The sequence below is a fragment of the Nyctibius grandis genome, chromosome 12 (genome assembly GCF_013368605.1).
Source record: "Nyctibius grandis isolate bNycGra1 chromosome 12, bNycGra1.pri, whole genome shotgun sequence".
Lineage (NCBI taxonomy): Eukaryota > Metazoa > Chordata > Aves > Nyctibiiformes > Nyctibiidae > Nyctibius > Nyctibius grandis.
The window spans coordinates 3247356-3269158 of NC_090669.1; the positions used below are offsets into that span (position 1 = coordinate 3247356).

The 21803-nt window shown below is 47.7% G+C and overlaps 2 protein-coding genes across 2 annotated transcripts; one reads left to right on the forward strand and one right to left on the reverse strand.

Moving 5' to 3' along the window:
• Nucleotides 1-3609: 3609 nt before the first annotated feature.
• Nucleotides 3610-13110, reverse strand: OGFOD1 (2-oxoglutarate and iron dependent oxygenase domain containing 1). Its single transcript, XM_068411516.1, has 13 exons — nucleotides 12944-13110; nucleotides 12716-12861; nucleotides 12580-12626; nucleotides 12003-12103; nucleotides 11052-11168; nucleotides 10476-10567; nucleotides 8718-8846; nucleotides 8257-8370; nucleotides 7442-7521; nucleotides 7022-7317; nucleotides 5582-5704; nucleotides 4670-4728; nucleotides 3610-4166 (listed from the first exon to the last, which is right to left on the reverse strand). Exons 1-13 carry the CDS (start codon nucleotides 13092-13094, stop codon nucleotides 4005-4007), a joined length of 1617 nt encoding a protein of 538 aa, XP_068267617.1. The 5' UTR covers nucleotides 13095-13110; the 3' UTR covers nucleotides 3610-4004.
• A 172-nt stretch (nucleotides 13111-13282) lies between these two features.
• Nucleotides 13283-20776, forward strand: NUDT21 (nudix hydrolase 21). The gene is made up of 7 exons (XM_068411176.1): nucleotides 13283-13499; nucleotides 15704-15904; nucleotides 17097-17160; nucleotides 17844-17933; nucleotides 18598-18673; nucleotides 19049-19163; nucleotides 20496-20776. Exons 1-7 carry the CDS (start codon nucleotides 13384-13386, stop codon nucleotides 20515-20517), a joined length of 684 nt encoding a protein of 227 aa, XP_068267277.1. The 5' UTR covers nucleotides 13283-13383; the 3' UTR covers nucleotides 20518-20776.
• Nucleotides 20777-21803: the final 1027 nt, after the last annotated feature.

Consider the following 21803-nt stretch of genomic DNA (forward strand, 5'->3'; position numbering starts at 1 on the left):
CCTGGATTGCAGGAAGTTTTGCTTCCAGCTACTGGTTCTGTGCTGCTGCTGGAAAAAAACTGCAGATACTGAGGTAGGCAAGGGTGCATTTCGGGAACAACAAATTCAAACTCCACACCCAAGCTCATGCGTACCTGTGAAGAACTGTCAGTACTTAATGGGATCAAAAGAAGAAGGTATTGAAAAATCTCTTGGCTCCTGTCTCAAACCTGTTTATGGGGATCTCTTAGAATTGGATTAAAATATTACAGTAAGTCTGTATCTTAGATCTAAAGATATTTTAGAACCTTTGCCAAAGCAAGAGGTTGGGCCCCAGCGCTCCTAGCTCCTGCGCCATTCACTGCACTGTATGGATCGGTGTTTGCAGTGTGGGTGGGGAGGAGGCAGTCCACCTCTGAGGCAAAGTTCTTGGGTAGCTTCTCCGGGCTGTCAGGAGCATTCATGTCCTGTGACTGGTCTGTCTCTGACTTGCTGCTACTGCATTAAAGCCAGCACCCACCACCACGAGCAACTTGTGAGCGTGCAGCCAGTTGAATGGGGAATGTCATTCTTGCAGTGTGTTTTAATCCCCAAAACGGTGCCTTGCTGCTGCTGCTGCAGCCCCTTTGGTGTGGAGAACTGCGCTGCCAAAAGCACAGGTCTCTGTCACTTCAGATCTGCAGCAGGAGCTCGTTTGAATCCTGTAAAGACCCTGGTTGTTAGTCAAATCCAGCTCCGTGGTAAATAGGGCGGTGAGCCACCCATGCTGTTCTAAGTGAGCTTTAGGACTTGATTATAGAACAGTCTCCTGGCACAAGCGCTGGGCTTTCTGCCACCTGCTGTACCTGTTCCCACTGTTCAACCTCTTCTTTTGTTCTTTATGTTCAAAATCCTAATGCTTGTTTACCTACATTTATGTAATCCATTCGATGATGAGAGTGGTGCTGATCAGAAAGCAGCTTTCCCAGCAGCCTGGCTTTCAGGGCTACACACCAGGCACTTCCAGTCCCAGCTCTGTTTGCTCTTGGCAGCGAGGTCAGCCCTTCGGTCACAGCCCAGACACCTGATAAGGCTGATTTCCCCTGGCTAAGTTTCTGACAACAAATTTGTCATTTATTTTCCCGTAAAAACAACTGTTACCTTTGCCAAATGTCAAATCCATGTCCCCTGTGAAGTGATACCAGGTTTGCAGCTGCCTGTTGAAATAAAGCAGCCCTTGGCTGGCACACAGCAGCCAGCTGACGTAAGCTGAACCGGCACCAGGAGATCAGTGGCAAACAGTCCCCACCAGTACGATTCAGCCCGGAACTAAGCCCTAGTGATCCTCTTCTCAGACAGGGGAGGGGAACTGGTCCCAGCAGGTTAAGCTGCTGGTCAAGTACAGAATAATCTCTGAAACCGCACTAGTCGAGCTGCGTGTTGCTAAAAATTCATGGGCAAGGCTGCTTAGGTGGCACCACACCTCGGTACGTGCGCTGGGGATATATGTATTTTGTATTCTTTTCCATAATGATCAGAGTGCTTCGCAAGCAGCTATACCTAATTGTAAATACAGATTCGTATCCAGCAAGAGCACCTATAGAGAGGGCTCCCGTTATCAGCGCAGTCTACCTGAAGACCCCTCCCTCTCCCCCAAGTAGCTCATGTCATTTGACATTTTGGCGAGCAGAGTTTTTCCCCCGTGCCTGCAGCGCCAGCCGTGCGTGGGGCTGCCTCTGGCTTTTGGGACTGAACAGGAAGGGCAGGAGAGGGGAGACGTGTTGATTTTTAAATCTTTGAATGCTAACTGCAGCTTTGGCTTCTTGAATTGCTTCACCTCAGTCACCGGCGGCAGAAGGGTGGTTCTGTGTGTGATCAGGTAGATCTGGGCGTGCTCAAGTAGAGGCTGGTATGCCCTCTAGTGTATTATTTATTATTAAAAAGCAGCAAGCTTCAGAGAGCCCAGCTTCTTCCCAGCCTTCTGGGAGGCTGTTCCAAGATCTACTGAGCACACTCTTAGGTTGGCGATGCAGTAGAATAATAGTTAATTTACTCCCAACTTTGCCTAGCTGACTACGCTGTGAATAGCTGTGGTATCTGTCTGTTTCTAGCTTCATCCCCTTGTCTTCCTAAGTAGCATAAAACAGTAGCAAAGGAAGATTAAACCCAAGCAAGGAAGTCGCAGCAGTGCACGGAGAAGCCAGCTTAGGGAGACAAGTCACAATACGAACAAGATGGTGTAGATCTCACGACGGCAGCTTGGAGCAGCCACTTTCCAGCTGTTCTCGCTGCTCAGCAGTGCAGGAGGGAAAAGCTAGAACTGAGAAACTGCTCCTAGCCCAGGACTGAACCAACACTGAAACTACACCGCCCGGTGCCTCAGGCTCTGAACGGCTGCGTTCTCCCCGTGCTCTGGCGTCAGCGGGGGCTGAGACACCTTTCATTTTAGAAGCAATGGCAGCAGCTTCATGCTGCAGTGGTTCCCGTTTCAAACCGTGTGTGTTGGGATCGCAGCTGAAGGTTGTTGCTCCTGTATCTTTGAAGTCCTGCCTGAAGGAGGTCCTGCTGCTGCGCCAAGGGGCAGGGTCCTTGTGTCCCAACGCAGCTGGCCTTGCTTTGAGCTCCCCGCTCCTCTGCTGCCAGCCGTGGTCTTACACCACTGTGCTGGTCTCTAGTAACAGGCCTGGAACCGGAGCGGCACCAGACTCCAATCCCAAGCTACCCTCTCCCAGCCCAGGAGAGGCAGGAGGAATAATGTGCACGTGCTCTCCCCAGCTCACTGTACACCCGTGGCCTGCCCTCTCTGGCTTGGATGAGCTGAAAGTACACCTGTGTCTATTCATTGCCAAAAAAAACCCGTTCCAGGCAAGCACGTGCAGGCCAGGGCCAAGCCTGCAGCAGGCTGTTCTGCAGCCTGGCTGCCTCCTGGAGCGACCAGCACGGCTCTGCACCAGCACCTCTTGGTGGGCTGGGCACCTCCCCTGGCACAGGCCTGCTTGCGGTGAACGCGGGGCAGGTAAGCAGTGCCAAAAGCGTGCACCGGGGGAAAGTACTGCACCAAGACCACTGCCTTTCTTGTCCTGTTCACCACAGGAGCTGGATACCTGCTGCCTGGAAAGAGCTGAGCTGATCTCCAGCGACAGGAGCCATGTTGGAGCCTAGCAGACTCCAGGACACAAGGAGCATGACGCGAGGATGCGCTGTTGGTGACCCTCCTGCTGCCCGCGGATGGCAAGCCAGGGCAAGGTGAGTGACCACCTTCCTGCTAGCAGCCCACCTCCCCAGTAGCGAGGCTGGAGCTGGAGCCCTTTCACAGCCAAAGCATGGAGCCATCCACATGCCCACAGAAGGATGCAGGAGCAGGCTCTTGTCTATTTAGCTTGTAAATTCTTTGGAGAAAGGGCTTTATCTGGGTCTGTCTGTATTTAGCATAATAAAGTCCTGCTCCTTGGTACAGCGCCAGGTCCTTCTCCTCAGTGCCAGCAGCTGTACAGCCTCACTGCCTTCCTTCCCAGCTCCCCAGAGCTGTGCAGCTGGAAAAACCTCATATTTCCCATGGCAGCTCCTTTATTTCTGCCCCTACAAACAGCGAAGACAGTTAAGCCCCAGAAAACGTCTTGGGCATTCTGTAACAAAACTTGCCCAACCAGATTTTGAAGCATTTAACTGACCCATTTCCTTTTTAATAAAATCAGTCATTGGCTTGGGGCAAAGTACAACTGTCATTCCCACCCGGACAGGTTAGAGATGCATCTCCCTGTGCTATTCCAGGAGAGAACAGCTGGAAAGCTGACAGTGTTGTGTGACGCTGACCCCCTCCACATCGTACTAAAAGCAGTCGAGAGGGCGTGTTACAAAGGACTTGGGAGGAGACTGGGTTTCCATTTGTACAGTTAATATAAGAGTCACCCGGACCCCCCTTAGCAGGGTACAGCTCGTACGCAGCGTGGTGATGTCAGCAGCAGCAAAGTTTGTCTGGGCTAAGAAACCTGCCCCCCAGCCACCCCCACCAGTGTTCTCTGTGTGGTGATGGTCACACTGCACCATCACTCGTAATAGACAAAGGAAAAGTCCCAAAATCCTCTTCTGCTGGGATGCTTTTTCAGGCGTGCCAAGCTACGGTGATTGATGTATTTCACAAACTTCATAGTTTCTTTGTCTCTATAAACCAAGGCCAAGCAGTTGTCCTCGGGATTCACTGTCAGCAGCTAGAAGGAACGGAAGTAAGGGAGGAGATCAGTTTCACAAAAATGGCTTTGATATCACTCCTAGGAAGAAACAAAACTGTTCCAAAAGCTAGTCAGAACAAAGCTCTGGCGTTAGAAAATGAACTATGTCACCATCATCATTTTAATACCCCTCAACCTGAAGCCTTTATTAGACAGCAAGGGATTCTGAACTTCTTATTACTGTGACTGTTCAGCACTCTCACTGGTACTGATACGGACCGTGACGCTAGTAAATAGCCCTGTGCCCCCCTGAGCCTCCCCAAACACCACCAGACGCGTTCAGGCCTGAGTCTGAAGCTTTACGGGGAACGCCAGCCTCTTGAAGCTGACACCAGAGCTACGCCCACAAGCTGCAATTCAGGCAGGCAGGCTCCGGTGCGATACCCAGCACCCTCAGGATTATGTTAGCATGATGACATGTAATTACACCTCTCCACCCTAAACAGTTTTATCTGATTTGCAGCTAGAACTGAGGTCCTTACCTCTTCATCTTCACCTTTAGCGATGTAGGAAGTAAAGCCACCGTATTCTGGATCCCAGTCTTAAAAATAGAAAAGAAAGATTTTTTTTTTTTTTTTTTAAGTTCAACGCTGTCGGGGCTCCACACAGCCTTCGTGGAGATGCTGTTTTCCCACCCCACTCCCCACCCTCACTGGGTACAGGACCATCCCCAGTTTACCTCCTCCCAGTCTACTTTTTTTTTTTTTCTCCAAATCAGAAACAACTTAAAGCAAATGTATCAGATTTGCCTTTTACCACAGACTGGCCATTTGGGGTTGCTTGGCTCTCTGCTCCTCACATGTACAGCGGTTTTGCCTTATACTGAAAGCCCTTTGCGTATCTGCTAATTACCGGCATGTGCCAGGTGGTTTCAGCCGTGTATTCTGGGCTCAGCTGGTCCAAAATGCTTATGTTTAGGTTTTTGTTTTCTCCACTAACTAGCCATCAACCTAAAATGCCTAGGCATGCCTAAGGCAACTTTGGAAAACTTTGTGAATTGGAGACAGTGAGCATTTCGATGAGCAAAGGGGCGAAAGGGAACCCTTTCAGCAGGTATTCTGGCCACCCGACCCTCCCCCATGCCCACAGCCACTGCTCGGGGAGAGGACAGGTCTGGGGGACGCAGCCTTTCCCTCTGCCCCCGGCGCCACCTCCTGGCTCCTGCCGGAAAGGTCAAAGCTGATCCCAAGGCCAGGCTCCCACATCTTTGCGTAAGGACTACTGAAACCAGGGCTTGTGCAGAGGTGAGCACAAGGATAAAGTCTACAGAGCCCTGCTGTGTAGGAAAAAGCAGGGAAATTTTGGCTATTGTAGCACTGCTGAGAATTCAGAAGTCCTTCCTTTATGCAAAGCTTGGAAGGAGAGTCTGCTGTGTCTGTATTTTGCCCACTTACCCTCACAGCCACAGAAGAAGAGCAGGTCGAGAGCAAATTCTGTTGCTTGAGTGTCATGGACTAGAGTGTAGTGCCCGTGGGTCCAGCGCCTCAGCTCCCCCGCACACACAGGGGTACCCGAGCCTAGAAGAGGGAATACACAAGCCAGGGAAAACATGAAGTTGTACAATAGCTGATGGCTGTGGAGCTCAAGGCACGCAGGGGGCAAGCCCCTGCACTGCCACGCCACTGTGGAGCTGTGTTTGCCAGCCCCAGGAGAGTGCAAAGGGAAGAAAAAGTAAACCCACAGATCTCGCGTTAACTTTTTTCCTAAAGGCGGTTCTAAGTTATGTCCTTTGACCAACGTGGAGGAGGCAGGCCAAGGCTGGCTCTTTGAAAGGGGCCAAGCTGTGATGTGCTTTGGTTTAATCAGTTCCTTGTTTTGTTTTGGGTTCACCCCCTGCCAAGACTTACAGTAATGCTCCAAACTTCAGGAGCCAGCAACCTATCTGTTCTTGAAGTCCTGAAACCACCAGATGCTTCAGTGAAGAAGGACATTGCTCTGAACTCGCTCTTCACTTCCCATCCCAGGAGGTATGTCAGAATTTGGGGAAGCCTTTCTTTTCTCATGGGTCTAGCTCAGTTTTCAATCCATGCAGCCCCAAACGATGCCCTCCTCATAGGTTAATTTAAACTCACACAGCAGGAACGCGGCTGAAGAAGAGGCAAAATGACTAGCCACAGAAATCAGAAAAACAAAGCCTTTGTACCAGGTAAGTGTCCTGGTGGGATTTTCAGTAGGACTTGAGTTATTACCTTTTATTCCAGCGTTCACTACTCGCCTGACTCAGTGCAAGATGAGCATTTTCAAAAATTCTACCCTTAAACTTCAAAGCTGCTGTTTTAAATAAACAGCCCCATCCATCAATCCAAAACTAATCTAATCTTTGATAGCAATGAGACGTCATTGCTGACAACTAAGTGGTTATTTAGGCCGGCAGCTTTTTCTGGAAGGTTAATCCTAGTTTTAGGTATTGGTTTTCTAATTCTAATTATCTTTACTCTGATCTGTTCACTTTCTTCCTTTTGATTTGGTCTCATACAAGAATCTACTTTATATGAAGCAGGAGTGTAACTACTGGCAAAAGATTATCAGGCAATTAATTAACACTCCCTCTCTTCACCCATGCCTTAACTCCTACAGAAGTCTCACCTTTTAAGACTTAAGTCTGTTCAAAACGGTATCTTCAAGTTAGTCATTATTTAATTCCAAATTCTTTTGCAGTGGTCACTTATTTTGGATACCCAGTCTGACATGCTTAAAGTCCCATGCTTGTGCTGGTGCCTCGTGGCTGCAGTAGAGTGAAATCCTAGTCCCATTAAAATCATTGGGAATTCTGCTGCTGACACCCTTAACGTCAGGATTCTGCTCAAGTCCTCTCACGCTGCTGCTCCACTTACCGTTCTGTGTCTCACTGTCTTGTGCTTCAGGGGTGTTGTCAGGCTGGTCTGGCTGATTGGGTTTGCTGTCGGCGTGTTGTTCAGTCTCCTCCTGCTCAGGTTTGGGACTGCTGCACCCAGAGGTGTCTGTTGCTCTTCCTTCCCCAGCATCTTCATCCTCGTCAGAGGGAGCCAGGAAGTGCAGCTTCAGGCCAGTGAAGTTGGAAAGCAGTAAAAACAAGGCCTCAGAGCGTAAGAACTGCAGGAATTTCTTCAGGACGTCAGGGAGGCTGTCTTCTTCTGCTGTCTCATAGAGTCTGAAAGACAGCAGAGGTATCAGCAGTGGAGAACCAACAAGGACCACGTCCACGGGGGCAATGCAGCCTCATGGCAGTTCCTTCTAGGCCTGATCAATAGGTGCAGGACGCTGTCATTCCCCACCTTTTATTGGCAGGCCCCCGGCTGCTCCACTGGATGTCTTTGCTCTCCAAAGCCTCGCATAGTAGTTGGTATTTCTCTTTCTAGGAGAGAAAGATAGTGTAGAAACTTTAACATTTAGCTCCCAGGTCTCCCCTGGTGTGCTAGAAGCAGCTGTCCTCTGCTCTTGGATAAGGCACTCTTAACTTTCTCTTGAACTTGTTTGAGGCTCCTAAGGACTGCTGAATTGAGGGGCACAGCCTGGGTGGGCAGCATGTCTTTTCAGTGCCGGTGACCAAGAGGTATCACATGCTACTTGGTTGTCTGCTGGGTGAGAATGCAGTTTTACTGAGATATGGATGCCCAGTAAATGAGAGGTAAATCAGCTTTGAGAAGCAAAGCCTTTCAAGTAAGACAAAATCATTATGGGTCATTTGTTTCACACATAGGTTGAGCTCCCCAAGTGCTAAGCTGTGAGAGCTGAGGGACACTCAGGTCACCACAAGGCTAGGAAGAAGGAAGGACAACGTGTTTCCATCCTTCTGCTTTGCTTCTTGCAGGAAAGAAGAACATTGAAGCAAAGTGTTTGATTTTTGATGAGTGCCTCTGCAGCAGCGTACAGAGGCAGAGGGGATCCAGCCAGAGAATCACAGAATGGCTGAGGTTGGAAGGGAACTCTAGAGGTCAGCTGGTCCGTTACCCTTTAGGGAGTGAAACTAGAAGGCGGTTCAGTTGACAGCTCTACAAGCAAGGCCTTTCCCAGCCTGCATGACGTGTGGTACCTGCCAGCCCCAGGACCTGCTCTGGCAGACCACATCAGATTGAACCGCTGGGCTCACCTTAAGAAAACCTTTCAGGAGAATTTCTGATCGCTCCTCAAATTCCTCCTGGATTTGAGCTTGGGAGTCCATGTCCAAATAAACTAGATTGATCCACTCGTACAAGATTTCATGCTGGAAGGGAAATGGATTTGAATGCTGAATTTGCAAAAGTAAAAAGGATTCCCCAGTTCCCCCTTACCCAGCTGGCCACAGGGCTGGCTTCCTCCCTACACACACTTCATTTCATTGCCCCACAAGTATTTGCTGCATTCTCTGCACTATTACAGGTATGCAAAATGCAGAGAGTCAAGAAAGATATACAGGAAAGAAACCAGCTCCGAATTTACGGACAGGAAACAAGAGAATGGGATAAGTTAAAGCTGAAAGCATCCCCAAGCATCAGTGCATCTCATAACAGGTATTCCAAGGACATGAGAGAAACAGAAATGCTGATAAGCAGGTGGAGGCTTGTTACTCACATCATAGGGGATGTGTGGGCTCCTGGGTAAGGGAGCTTCCATGTGGCGTGCAGGTCTGAGTACTGACGGGCCGTGAAACCAGCCGCTCACTGACAAGCGGCACTTCTCCTCAGACAGAACTTCTGACACCTGGAACAACGGTGAGCAGCACGTTACTGGTTGGACTACAAAACATTTAAGGACCAGCTGTAACAGGTGCCACATAGACTCATCATAGGAGATGGACCTAACTCCAGGGAGCCTACTGCATACGCAGAAAAGTCACACAAGGGCTAAACCAGGCTGGATTACTCTTGGCTCACAGAGAAAGGGCTAAAGCAAACTTTGATGCTCAAGTCCATCGTAGGTTTCCAGAATCCCAGTCCAAGCTTTGCCTCTAAGCTCCCAGCAGAATCCACTCCCTCTCTCTTGAGAGCTTCAAGTCATTGTGTTATTAAAAATTGCATTTTATTTTTCTACCATTTATTCTGCTGAAGGACCAGCTACCCCAGGCTGCAAAAATTATCTGTCACAGCTTAATCTGGAAACTCAGAAAACTCTGAGCGTCTGTGGGCCACAGCAGACTATACTGGTTGGTTTTTTGTCTTTGACTTTTTAAGATGTGCTGTAATACAAGCCATCAAGAAGGGCATTTGCCTGATCCCTTTGGCTCTTTGTCTACCTACCTATCACACTAAGAGCAGCCCCTCTCGTGGCATTTAACTCGGTCTGTGGAAATCCTTGGTTTTTGCACAGTGATGGCCACTGTTAAATCTTGATTTCATCAAATTGTGCAGAGGTAAAGTGGGCTAAATTGAACAGTTTCACATTCTAGGGTGCTGCAGGGTAACAGCAGTGTGAAGAGAGAGCCATCCCCTTACGACTGGTTGTAAGCCACAAACTGTTGTGAATTTTTGAATAACACATAAAGGCTTTGCACTGGGTTTTTTTGTTTTGTTTTTTAGAACAGTCTGAGGGAACAGGAGGAAGAAACACAGTCTGTTCCAGAAAAGGTTTTGGCCCTTGATTGTTAGAGAGCTGTAGTAGCCCTTTCCTCGCATGACTTAGAGGTGCTCTAGGTTATTTACGGCTGGCGTGAGCTGGGAAAGCTTTGTATCAGTCTGAGCCTTACTTAGTCCTCTAACAGTAATTATCAGGCTCTACGCTTTACTGATGAAAGGGTCAAAGAAATGATTCAGTGATTCAGCAAATACTCTGGGCACAACCAGTGAGGTCCAGATCTGGGAGGCTTTGATTCACAGCATTCCCAGTTAAACTTAATGCTTATTTTAAAAATAAGTTTATTATTTAAGCTGAGTTTATTGCCAGTGTTAACAGTATCAGAGACAGTACGCAGGACTCTGAACAGTGCTAATGTGTGGGATTAAGTTTAGGTCAGTCGGAGGCAAACACAAGGTTAAGTGGAACGTGGATTTTTATGAAAAGATTAAATCACTACCTGAAAACAATTGGGGCAGTGACCAAGTAGATGCTTCTGTTAATTAACTGTAAGACTGTCTTGCCAGGAGAGCAACACACAACAGAAATGGGAATTTTTCTTCGCCCAGGACGCTGAAGCTAGACTGACACTTTAAAGTTGGCTTTGTCAGTTCTTGTCCTCCTTGAAGTCCTGCCTTTAACACACAGCACTTCGCATGAGCAGCCACTTTACTCACACTCTCCCTTCCCCTTCTCCCTCCCCGTCAGGACTGTAATAACACACAGAGTGAATAACCACAACAATGAGAATTGGCAAATGAACAAGAGACAGCTCCTTGCCTGGTGGAAAGAGACTGGAGACACTTCAAAGAAAACCAGCGTGTTCCACGAAGGCACTAATGACTTGATGATTTGCTGTGGCTGAAAGTGTTCTGAGGAGGAAGAAAACAGCCTCTGGTTAAGATATGAACTGGAACTCACAGGAAGCTGCCATTCCTCTCTAACTTGATGGCATTGCAACTGGTGAGACACCTGGGTATAAGGGATGGAGCTCAGAGCAAGGGCTTGAGGAATCAGTGGACTTCTGTTGCTGGAATTGGGAAATCATCTCCATCACTTTAGAGTTCCCAGCACAGTTACTGGCATCGCTTCCACCCTGCCTCCACTCTGGGCCCTTGGAAAAAAAGGATTCCCCTCTTCCTTCCCTTCTCCTATTCCTCTGCTGTCACCCATTAGCACTGTCTGCAAAGCCCGCTACGGCCCAGCTCTAAGGTGCAAATTTTACCTACACATCAGCTTCTCTAGACGAAGGAGCAGCTCTTTCTCTCCCTTGTACCGATTGAGGAGAGAGTTGCTGCAAGGAGCGCATAAACTTCATCTTTTTTGGCCACCTGAGGCTGAGCTCCGAGCGCCTACCATCCGTGCTATACAGGTCCAGCGATCCCCCGTCGCTTTTCTCCCAGGGTGGGACGAGGTACAGGATGAAAGCAATCCTCCGGCCTTCCAGCTCATCGTCGTGGCACAGCAAGACATCTGCAATTACACACGTTTTGCTGCAGTAGCACCTTTCCAGTCCATGCATGATTCATTCCAATGGCTGCTTCCCAGCTTCGGCCTCACAAGAATACAACAAGAAAAAACATGCCCTTTCCAAGAACTGCATTTTCCCTCGTCAGCATCACCAGCCCAAGATTTGCAAGATTAACTTCTGTGGGACTGCACTACAATCGGTGGATTAGCCCACTCGGAAGGTATGGGCAGTTATAATTTGTCATCCACCCGATGTCACTGGGCACCCTGGACAGAGATTCCTGACTTAAATAACGATCCAAGCTCTTTTAAATACAGAACTGGCCTTTGACTAGGTTTGCTGCTGGAATAGAGGGGAGGGGGAGCCCTGGGAACAGAAAAGCTGGACCAACAACTCACTGCGCAAAAGGCTTTTAAAAAAGTGGAGCTGACAGCAGTAAAAATTTTCCCCTCCCTACAGTGATTTTTCATGGCTAAAAGGGTAGATGCAGTTGTGACCTGGACTCACCAAGGTGACTGTTTAGCATCAGACCTCACAAACTCAACTGTGGCATGTGAAAGCTGAACACGTCACCCTTTTGCGTGGAAGCAGCCATGCAAACATGGGCTGAACATCTCCGAAAAGGTGGGGGCTTGCAACTACACTGTGCCCAGTTAAAGCCATCAACAACACAACTACAGCAACAGTTTTTCCATAAGTGGGACTTCATTTTCTGACACTTTGATTTGCTGCTCAGCTTTTAGGACCCTCTGGAACTAGAAAGGGGTTGTGGTGGGTTATGTAATTGTTCTGTACACCCGTATAAACTTTGGGGAAAGGATCACTTATAGACTGACCAGTATATTCGTATTTAGCACAGGAGATGTCAATAGTTGGCTCCAGCTCAATCTGGGTCACAGCAGAAAGCCACGCTCGGAATTCTTCACACAGAGCATGTCTGAGAAGACAAGCACAAGGAAAGTGTCCTCCCGTGTTATAAAACATACCACCATAGCCCAAACTAATTTATTATCTCCCAATTATTTAAACAGTTAAAGGTGCTGTTCCTGCCAGAGACACCATATTCCTGTAGAATCACACGGGAGCAGGCCAGGAAAACAGCCCAGCGCTCACAACATCGCTGCTGGTAACCAGCAGTGAGCGTGAAACCAGTGGTAAGGGGACAGCGAGGTGTTTCAGAGATGATGGATACACAGCGGCTGAATCGGATCGCACTGTCAGAGGAACACTGTTAGCTGACCTCAGGGCCACGACCTGCACAGACTCGGCTCTTCAGGGCCGGTTGCTGGCCTGCCCACGGTGGCAGAGGGTGGCCGAGCACAGCCTGGCCGCTCCCACAGCCCTCACTTTCCCGGGGGAGCCAGCCAGGGCTTGTCCCCTGCCCGAGCGGGCCACCCGGAGCCGGCGCTTTACCTCAGGGCGGCGACGTGGGGCTCCGGCCTTCCCCCCAGCTCCTCGGACTGCGGCGGCCCATAGAAGAGAAGAAGGGACGGGGGTTAGGGCGGCGCGGCTCGGCCTGGCCCGGCCCGGGGCCCGGCCCGGGGCCCACCTGCCGCAGCGAGAGGAGGTCGTTCCGCCGCCCGCGGAAGCCGAGGCCCAGCAGCTCATCGCGCAGCGCCTCCGCGAAGGCCGGGCCCGCCAGGAAGCCGGGGATGACGCCGTGCCGGAACGGGGCCGGCTCCACCGCCGCCGCCTCTGCAAGGGAAACGCCGCCGGTGAGGGGAAGAGGGGGCCCGCCGCCATCGCGCAAGCCGGGCCGGGCGCGAGGGGCCCGTACCGTGGCGGAGCGGCTCCCCGCGGGCCCAGGCCGCCGCCGCCCGCCCCCGCAGCGCCGCGTCCCTGAGGGCAGCGCACAGCTCCGCGCGCGCCTCCCGCCTCCCGCGCTTCTCCCCCGGCGCCGCCGCCGCCCCGCGCCGCTTGGCGCCCATGGCGCTCCCCTCTGACAGCCCCCACGGACTGCAGCTCCCAGCGGCCGCCGCGCCGCCCGCCGGGCCAATCGGATCGCGCGGGGGGCGGAGCGTGGCCACAAAGTGCCAGTGAGAGGGTGGCCTCCGCGAGGGTAGAGCGGCTCATCTCTATGGTTGGCGCCGGAAGTGCGGCGGGCGGTTCCGGCGCGGCGGCGGCGGGAGTGGGGCCTGGTGGGAGGTTAATGGCGGACGCGGTTCCCGCCGCTGAGCACTGAGAGCTCCCTCACCGCTTCCCTCCCGCCGCGCCGCCATGTCCGTGGTGCCGCCCAACCGCTCGCAGACCGGCTGGCCCCGCGGGGTGAACCAGTTCGGGAACAAGTACATCCAGCAGACGAAGCCGCTCACGCTGGAGAGGACCATCAACCTGTGAGCGCCGCCTCGGGCCTCCCCGGGCCCAGCACCCGCCCCATCCCGTTAACGAGCCCTTCCCCGCTCCGTCAGCAGCCCCGGGGCCGCCCTTGGGCAGCCTGCGGGAGGCTTTTCCCTCAGCAGCCGCCGCGCAAGGGCCGCCCGGGGTGCGGGTCCTCAGCCGGCCGGAGGGCTGAGGGGAAAGCGGTGGCAGGGCCCGGTTGCCGGCGAGGGGTCTGTTCCCCTCTCCAAGGGCGGGCCGTTCCGCTGTGGAGCGGCACGCTGTAGGGTGTTGTGGGTACCGAAAGCTTGCCAGCGATCGGGGGAACGTGCGGTGTTTAGTGTATAGAAACAGCGTCTGACTCGGGGAGTGTGAACCCCAGGTCACGCAGGTGGGGAGTACTTAGACGTGGTGAACATCACATACGCTTCTCTTCAGGAATGCTCTTTCCTAGGCATCGGAGAGAGAAACAGGCCGTCGGCCTAGGTGGGCTGTGGGCTCACCCCGTGGTTAGGTACGCCTGGTGTTTGCTGGGTGTCTGGTGCAGGCACTGTAAATTAAATTCAGGGTGGTTGCTACCAGAGAAGACTTTAGTTCTGTCATAGATACAAAGTATTTGCTAATAAATATTTACTTACTTTATATAAGAAACCGTATACTTTAGCTTCTTCCAGTAAACTCTGACGGATGTATTCGTTGCTCCGTACATCTGTCAAGTTGCAGAAACAGCCAATGTTCACTGTAACAGTCGATATGCAATTTGAGCCATTAATCACAGACTTACAGGTATTTTTTTAGTATAGCTGAGTTTATTCACAGTTAGAGTCTTGTGGAAATTCAAATATGAACTTCAGTGATTGGAACATTTTTATAGTGTTTCTGAAGAAAAGACTCATCAGGAAGCTGTGTTAGTACCATAGGGTTTTTTTTAAAGTATAGGCCGAGGGTTTTGATGTACAGACGAATGTACCCACATTAGTATAGTATGGATTAGCATAGTAGATCATTAATAAAGCTGTCTGTGTATCTAAAAATGGAAATTGCTCTAAGCTATAAGTGAAAGGGAGGGGGGGCTTGCTAATAAATGTATCTGCAGTTAGGAGACTGGTTGTTTTGTCTCACCTGTGTACCTGAGAAAGGGCTCTAACAACTGCAACTGGCTTGTGATTTCTCTGCCATAAAACATGAGGAAAATTTTGGGGGAGGAAAAATTTGAGCTGAGGATGAGTGTATACTACTTAAGTTTGATATGGTTAAGTATTGGGGGAAGAACACATGATGAGATGCATCATAAGAAAAACATTCCCCATGAAATCAATTATTTAGTCCATTAATCCAGTTGCTGTGTGCCACAAGTCAATAAAACCATGGTGATAACTCCTTACTGCTCTGCCCAGAACCTGTTTTCCTCTCACTTTTTGACGTAGCCTGATGATGCTGTCTTTCCTCCAGGCTTCTGTGTTACTTGGATTTTGTTGTACAAGAACATTTTCCTCTTGCCCTCTGTGCTCCCTAGGACTGATGGATTTCTTGCCTAAGCTTTCCTTTCTTTTCTGACTCTTCTCAGTCCCTCTTACCTGGAGAATTCTCTTGAGTTTCCACTGTGCTGTCACAGGAGAATGCAGAGGTCCAGCACCTAGCCCAGCAGAGTGATCTGCTCAAGCTCTCGATCTTACCCCAGGCTCCCGGCCCTGAACTTAGACGCTCAGCATTTCTCCTCCTCTGTGATCCAGATGTCTCGATTTCCCGCTTCAAAACAAAACCACTTCTAACAGTTTAGTTCTCAGGCTCTTCATTTACTTCTGCAGAAAAAACGCTGTCCTGTGCAGCTTCCTTCCTTCCCAGCAGAGCTTTTCTCTCCTGTCCCTTTCCCAGCAACTCTCAAAGCCTCGTCTGCCTTCTCTCTGCGGCGTGGAGATCAAAGGGGGTGGCTGTTGACTAAGAGTTGCTGCTGGTTCTTCTGGGCTTCTTTCCTTCTTTTGAGTCAGCACCACACAGTCGTGTTGATCAGCAGGACTTTGTGCACTTGCATGTGTCGTAGCACAGATCTTCATGTGATAGGGGCCCCATAAGTCACAAACAAGAACTTCTAGCCCAGCGCTAGGAATGAGCTACCGTTCCATCAAGCACAGGAGGTTCTGCCTCAGCGTGGGTGCTGTGTCATAGGGATTTAAATCTAGATTTCTGGCTATGCAGTAACGTATTTTCTTCCCCCTTACAGGTATCCTCTGACCAATTATACATTTGGTACCAAGGAACCCCTGTATGAGAAGGACAGTTCTGTGGCAGCTCGGTTTCAGCGCATGAGGGAAGAGTTTGACAAGATTGGCATGAGGCGGACAGTGGAAGGGGTTCTGATTGTACATGAGCACAGGCTGCCCCACGTGCTGTTACTGCAGCTGGGTACAACTTTTTTCAAGCTGTAAGTGTCTGCTTCTTGAATGTAACTTAGTTTAACTTTATTGTCACAGACCACTAAACATGTGGGCTAGCACTTAAAGTGTGGGTAACTGATAGATGTTTTGAATGTGATTAATTTGTTGGAAAACCTTAGTGTGGGCAAACTTTTTTTGAACAATGGGGTTTTAATCTAAAATGTATTTGTCTGACTCTGGACTGGAAATCTTGGTTACGGTGCATCACTATGGTAAAATCCTGTTTAAAACTCATTATCAGTAGTTAGTGTATTCTTACCTTGTGAAAGCTGTTATGCTCATGCTATGGCCACAAAAATGGTAAAGTGAAGCTCAGTAAATGCGGAGTGATACCTCTGCAAATTACTGGGTGAGCTGGTTACAGCGAGAAAGGTCGGCTTCTGAATTTGAGAAAATTGCTTCAGTTCATCTAAGGGTTATCACTGCAGGAGGGAAATTGTAGTGTTTGGATCATCTCATCGTAGTGATGGTGGTGGTGCTTGCTTTCTTTTTTAAACTGGGTGGGCTTGACTTCTCTCAAGTTATCCTGCTTGCGTTCTTTTTCTTATGCTTTTAACATTTACATTATTTGTTCTCAAGTGTGTGTGAAATCTAATTTTATATCTCGATTCTTTTTTTGACATCTTGATTTGGAGGATGTTTGTGGACGAAATAGGCTGGACTCTCAAAGGTTTGCAAAACTCTGTCATGATGAAAATATGGTTTTAGTTTTTTTTCATTAACGTTGCATCAAATGCAGGATGGTTCCCCACGTGAGTTTTATTTTCTGCTTCCCGTGTGCTTCAGTGAGTGCTGTTGTTGAGATAAGAACAAATATGGTCAGTATTTACAACTCTTTCTTCAGCTTCTGATGCTTTTATATTATTGTTAAAACTTTACCTTTTAAGTGTCCCAGTTATTATCATGTATATTGTTATACTTTGTCCTGCTGAAGTTGAAGTGGTTTATATAATGTTTTTTCTTTTCTAAGGGGCATACAGTAGCCATTTTAGTCATGGTTTTAGTAAAAGCTATCCTTCTGTCTTAAAATTTGGCAAAGTTAGATTTGAAACTTCTGATTTAAGAGCCTTGAGTGAATTTGTAACTCCGTTGCCTGGAAGCACATCCAAATTTAACCCGTGAAAGTCCGTAAATGTAATAAAACATAACTTTAGCTTTCATCATTGATTATTTTAACAGACCTGGTGGTGAACTCAATCCAGGAGAAGATGAGGTAGAAGGGCTCAAGCGCTTAATGACAGAGGTCTGTTTTCTTTTGTTATATTGCTGTACTGGAATGTTGGTTTATTGTAAGAGTTAACAGAATAAGCCAAAGCCTTAGTCTTGTATCACTTCTGTTATTGTATGCTTTTGTGATGTTCTCAGGTAGTTAACAAATAAAGCAATAAGTTTTCATTTATCTGCATCATGAGTGTGACCGAGTGGTCTAGTGGCTGACCCCCCGCCTGCTCTCAAGTCCTGTGTTCGTTTGCAGCTTTGCTTTTTGGCTGGCTTCAGGCAAGTGAGTGTGCAGATGGGCAATAAAATATGTTGTGGAGCACAACTGATGAGGACTTGTTTCCGAGATAGTTCTCCCAATGCACCAATTAACCTTCCATGCTCTCCACGTAACTTAAATTAATTCTGTCAGGTAGCGTAATGTTGCATTTCATTCTTCCCATTGGTCTGACGGGACTCAGTTCAACTGTATACAGCATGGGATTTGAAATGCTTTCTAAATAGTTCTTGTCCTGTCAGGTGAGATTTTTACTAAAAAATGTCACTTTATACAAAAGTGCTTTAAAATTCTCTTAAAAGCTCTTCCAGAGCAGTTCTTGAATTACATCAGACCCATATTACAGCAAGTCTTCATGCTTCCAGTGTATGTTTTGTCAAAAAATTGACTTGGGGTATTTAGAGTTTTGACTGTAACTGGATTTTTGGTAGATACTGGGACGTCAGGATGGTGTTCAGCAAGACTGGGTGATCGATGACTGCATTGGTAACTGGTGGAGACCGAACTTTGAACCTCCACAGGTGAGTACTCATGTTGACTTTCCTCTTTTTCAGACAAGTATTGTTTGTTCTTCCAAAAACCTTCAACCTACCAATTGGGCTTTTTGAGCACCTCCTGCACGAGCAGTTAGTTTTTCTGTTTTTTACCTATTTCATCTCCTTCCTGTGGCTGAGGAGAAACTACAGACTTTTTCTTCTGGCATCTCCTTTCTCCTTCCTCACTCCTGTCCTGATGGATGAGAAACCGCTGGCTGTAATTGCTTCCAGTCCTGTGCTGAGCCAGACACACTGTTTAAATTCCTGTTTTAGCCACAGTGGAAACTCTTGCACTGCTGCATATGGAACAGATGCCCTGTGCATACAATAGTCTCACTACCCTGTTTCTAAATGCTTTAATACTGAAAATACTTGCTCGGTTTGCTGTTAGGCATTTGTGTCTTGCTGGGTTGTTTTAACTGCTCATGAGTACTGGTGCCTCTTTAGATCCTGTCAGTAGCTGTGACAGCAACAGCATTCCTTCCTGAGAACTTACTTATAAAGTGGTTTTCGTTATTTGATGTCATGGAAGAATAATATATGTCGTGTTGAAAGCTTGCACAGTGCTTGATAATTTATAAAGTAGCACTTAAGATTGCACAATATTTTCAAAGCTCTGTACAACCAAATCTAACTGTTTTTCTTCCAGTATCCCTATATCCCAGCTCATATTACAAAACCAAAAGAGCACAAAAAGCTTTTCTTGGTCCAGCTTCAAGAAAAGGGTAAGTGTTTGTTTGCAACAAAGGATTGTATTTATAACAGTGTCTAAACGCTTGCATTTCATGCCAGGAAATGTGGTAGCAAGTTTGTGTTCATATGCTTGCAGTTGTTTATAGTTGATCACTAAAAAAGATAATGCTGATATCAGTTTTGAAGGGAGGTGATCTTTGAACATGAGTTCTTAGTAAACGCTCATTCCTGGTCCTGCATCAGTGTAAGTACAGTGTATGAACCCCGTATTTAACTAGAAAAGGAATAAACCTGCTCTAGTACTATAGTGCTGTCTGTAGTGATCTTTGGAGGTGTGGGGGGGGCAGTGATACCTTGGCTGAATGTGTGGTGTGTTTTCTTATTGATCAACTTGCATTTGTTTTTAGCTTTGTTTGCAGTCCCCAAAAATTACAAGCTGGTGGCTGCACCATTGTTTGAGCTGTATGACAATGCACCAGGATACGGACCCATTATTTCCAGCCTTCCTCAACTTTTGAGCAGGTATATTGTGATTTATTTGTATTATAGTTCTTGGGAACACATTTGCCCTGGGAAAACAGAGCAAGGCTAGGCCCTACGGAAACCAACTGTGAAAAGGTTGCAGCTATCCCAAAGAGCTTAGAATCTACCTCAGACAAGATGTGATGGACAGTTTAGAGGCACTGGTCGCAACTTGCTAGCACCAAAATCCTATCTGGCAGTTGTAGCAAAGGAAAGCGTGAAAGATAATGAGGATGGAGCTGTGCGCAGGCTAAGGAACAGCTTCTTGTGAGTGTTAGGGACTGTGTGAGTAAAAGCCAGGGTGTGTGTTTGAAGCACTGAATTAGGTGTGCATGTTAGCGGAGCTTTGTGCAGATTAAACGTGGAGGGTTTTTTAAACTCTGTATAGTAGCGTTTATAACGTGTAGCATCTGTATAACATGCGTGTCTGTAGGGACAGCCATATTTTTTCCTTCCTTTTCCCAGTGTATACACTCTTTGACTTCCTTACCTGAAAATGGTTTGTACCTCGGCTCTCCAGAGCTCACTAGTCTCACTGGTTTCTGGTACTTCAGCAGATGTTCTGGAATGCCAGGCATCCCCCACCCTGTCAGCTGTTACTTGGGGAAAGTAGTTCTGTCATCCACCTACTTTGATGAAAAAAGTCTGTTAGCAGAACATCAGCACTGGTATTGCCCATAACAGGCTGGTGTTGTGCTGTGTTTTTTCTTTATCTAGTCCCAATTCTGGCGGTTGTAGCTATGGAGACTTTCCACTCCTCATGCTCTGAAGACAGCAGGTACTTTCTCCTGAGTACCAGCAAAACACTGGCTGTTACGCAGCCAAACACCAGTTTGGTATCAGCGCAACAGACACTTCCAAAGGATGTGGACATCTGGAAGTGGAGGGGGATGCTTGCTTTCACTGTGTGAACGCTGCGTGTTGTGAGACTTAGTTGAGAAGAATTAGCTCTTCTGTTGACCATGTCCATCTGTTACATTTGGAGTGTATGAAGTTGGCCCTGATAGCAGAAATGCTGCAAAAGAGTTGCTGATGGGGGAGTGTAACTCCCACTGGTATTTTCACATCTATGAAGCTCTCTTAAGAGACGAAATGTTAATAGAGTTGTTCTGCAACCTTAAGAGACTGATGTGCAATGCTAGTGTAGCACTGGCTGTTAAAAATGATGCTTCCTGCTCTACTGTAAAGCTGTTGTCTTAAAAAAATCCCTTTTGTTCTGTCAGATGGAGGCTTACCAAGAACAGAAACAAAACATTTGCTTATTCATTCCAAACCATCACTAAATAAAAAGAATGAAAATTCCTCACTTGGTATAATCTTTTTTGATTTTAGGTTCAACTTTATTTACAACTGAATTCCCATATACCTGGAGGGTCCCATAGAAGAAGCCGTCTCTGTGAGCACAGCTTTAAAACGTAGAGAAAAGAATACGTGTGACGCAAGGATTTTTTTTTTTAATGTCATTCTTTTCCTGAAGGTCACTAAACTTTCTATTGTATGAATAGAGAAGTGAATCTCAACTGTTTAGGTAGTGGGATGGCAATGTGATAACAGTGTGTTAATCACTTTTCATTGTAATACTCACCCAATTTTTTTTGTACAACATTAAACAAAATGGTTAAGATTCCGTTTGGCTTGGTTGTGTGTGTGGGTTTTTTTGTTTGTTTGGTTGGTTGGTTTTTTTTTGCTTTAGTTGTCTCCTACTTTTAGGTACCTATTTTAAACTTTATTACTTTCCTTCAGGAATACAGAAGATCTTGGAAACAAGAGGAGGACCTAACCCATTCAGGGACCATTCTGATCTGCATCCCTGAGCAGAGAGTTAGTCTGAGGGAGAGATTAAACAGTATAAGTAGGTGCAATATAATTTTGAGTCTTTTTTTAACTTGGGGAGCAGAGTTGCTGTTTTGAGGGAGTGTGAGTACTCAAAGGCAAGTGTAGCTGTTCAAAGCTCATCAGGACTGATCTGGAAGCATTACTGTTTGTTCAGGGCTTGGAGGGGATGTAACGTGCATCTTCTCCCTCTGTGCCCCCTTAAGAAAATTACAGCCCAACAAATTCTGTTGGACTGGCCTGAGATCCAGTTAAAATAGGGAAGTAAAATTAATTTTGTATATTTTCTATAGCTACGGGATTGAATTTGGGTCATGTTTTAAATGTTTTGCTAATGCCATATGTGAGTGGTTTTGTGTTGTGCTGTTGTAGTAGACAACTGTGCTGTGTTATCTTGCAAGGGATACTCACACTTCTGCTTCCTCACCTCAGCATTTCAGTCTCTTGCAGGGAGTAAGTATCATCCTTTATAAGGGGTTTTTTTACGTGCTTGGCTAAATGTCAGTTCCAGTGGATGTGTCCCTTCCCAATGCCTCTAGCCTTCCCTAGTTTTGTTGAACTCTTTAAAAGGCTTCTTTCCAAATTCTGCCTCTGACCAGAAGCTGCACTGTTGTTTGTGCACTGGCCTCATTTAGGAAGGCATCGTTGGAGAGTGCTTGCTGCCAAGAGACCAGAAACTTGCCCAAGTGCTTGGTGCTGTTGCCAGCTGTGCTGGTAAGCTGTGTGCAGAACAATTGCGGCAGCTTGATGCTTCACACTGAAGCTGTGTGCTGTGGGATCGATACTGAAAAAATACTGGAAAATTTA

Excerpts from the sequence above, each read along its gene's own strand:
- OGFOD1 (XM_068411516.1), bottom strand. The coding sequence starts at position 13,094 with ATGGGCGCCAAGCGGCGCGGGGCGGCGGCGGCGCCGGGGGAGAAGCGC. Across the intron at positions 7,318-7,441 it reads CGGGGGCCTGCCAATAAAAG|ACTCTATGAGACAGCAGAAG; the intron begins GTGGGGAATGAC and ends GCTGTCTTTCAG. Across the intron at positions 5,705-7,021 it reads AGACAGTGAGACACAGAACG|GCTCGGGTACCCCTGTGTGT; the intron begins GTAAGTGGAGCA and ends TCCCTCTTCTAG.
- NUDT21 (XM_068411176.1), top strand. The coding sequence starts at position 13,384 with ATGTCCGTGGTGCCGCCCAACCGCTCGCAGACCGGCTGGCCCCGCGGG. Across the intron at positions 17,161-17,843 it reads TCAAGCGCTTAATGACAGAG|ATACTGGGACGTCAGGATGG; the intron begins GTCTGTTTTCTT and ends GATTTTTGGTAG. Across the intron at positions 17,934-18,597 it reads CGAACTTTGAACCTCCACAG|TATCCCTATATCCCAGCTCA; the intron begins GTGAGTACTCAT and ends TTTTTCTTCCAG.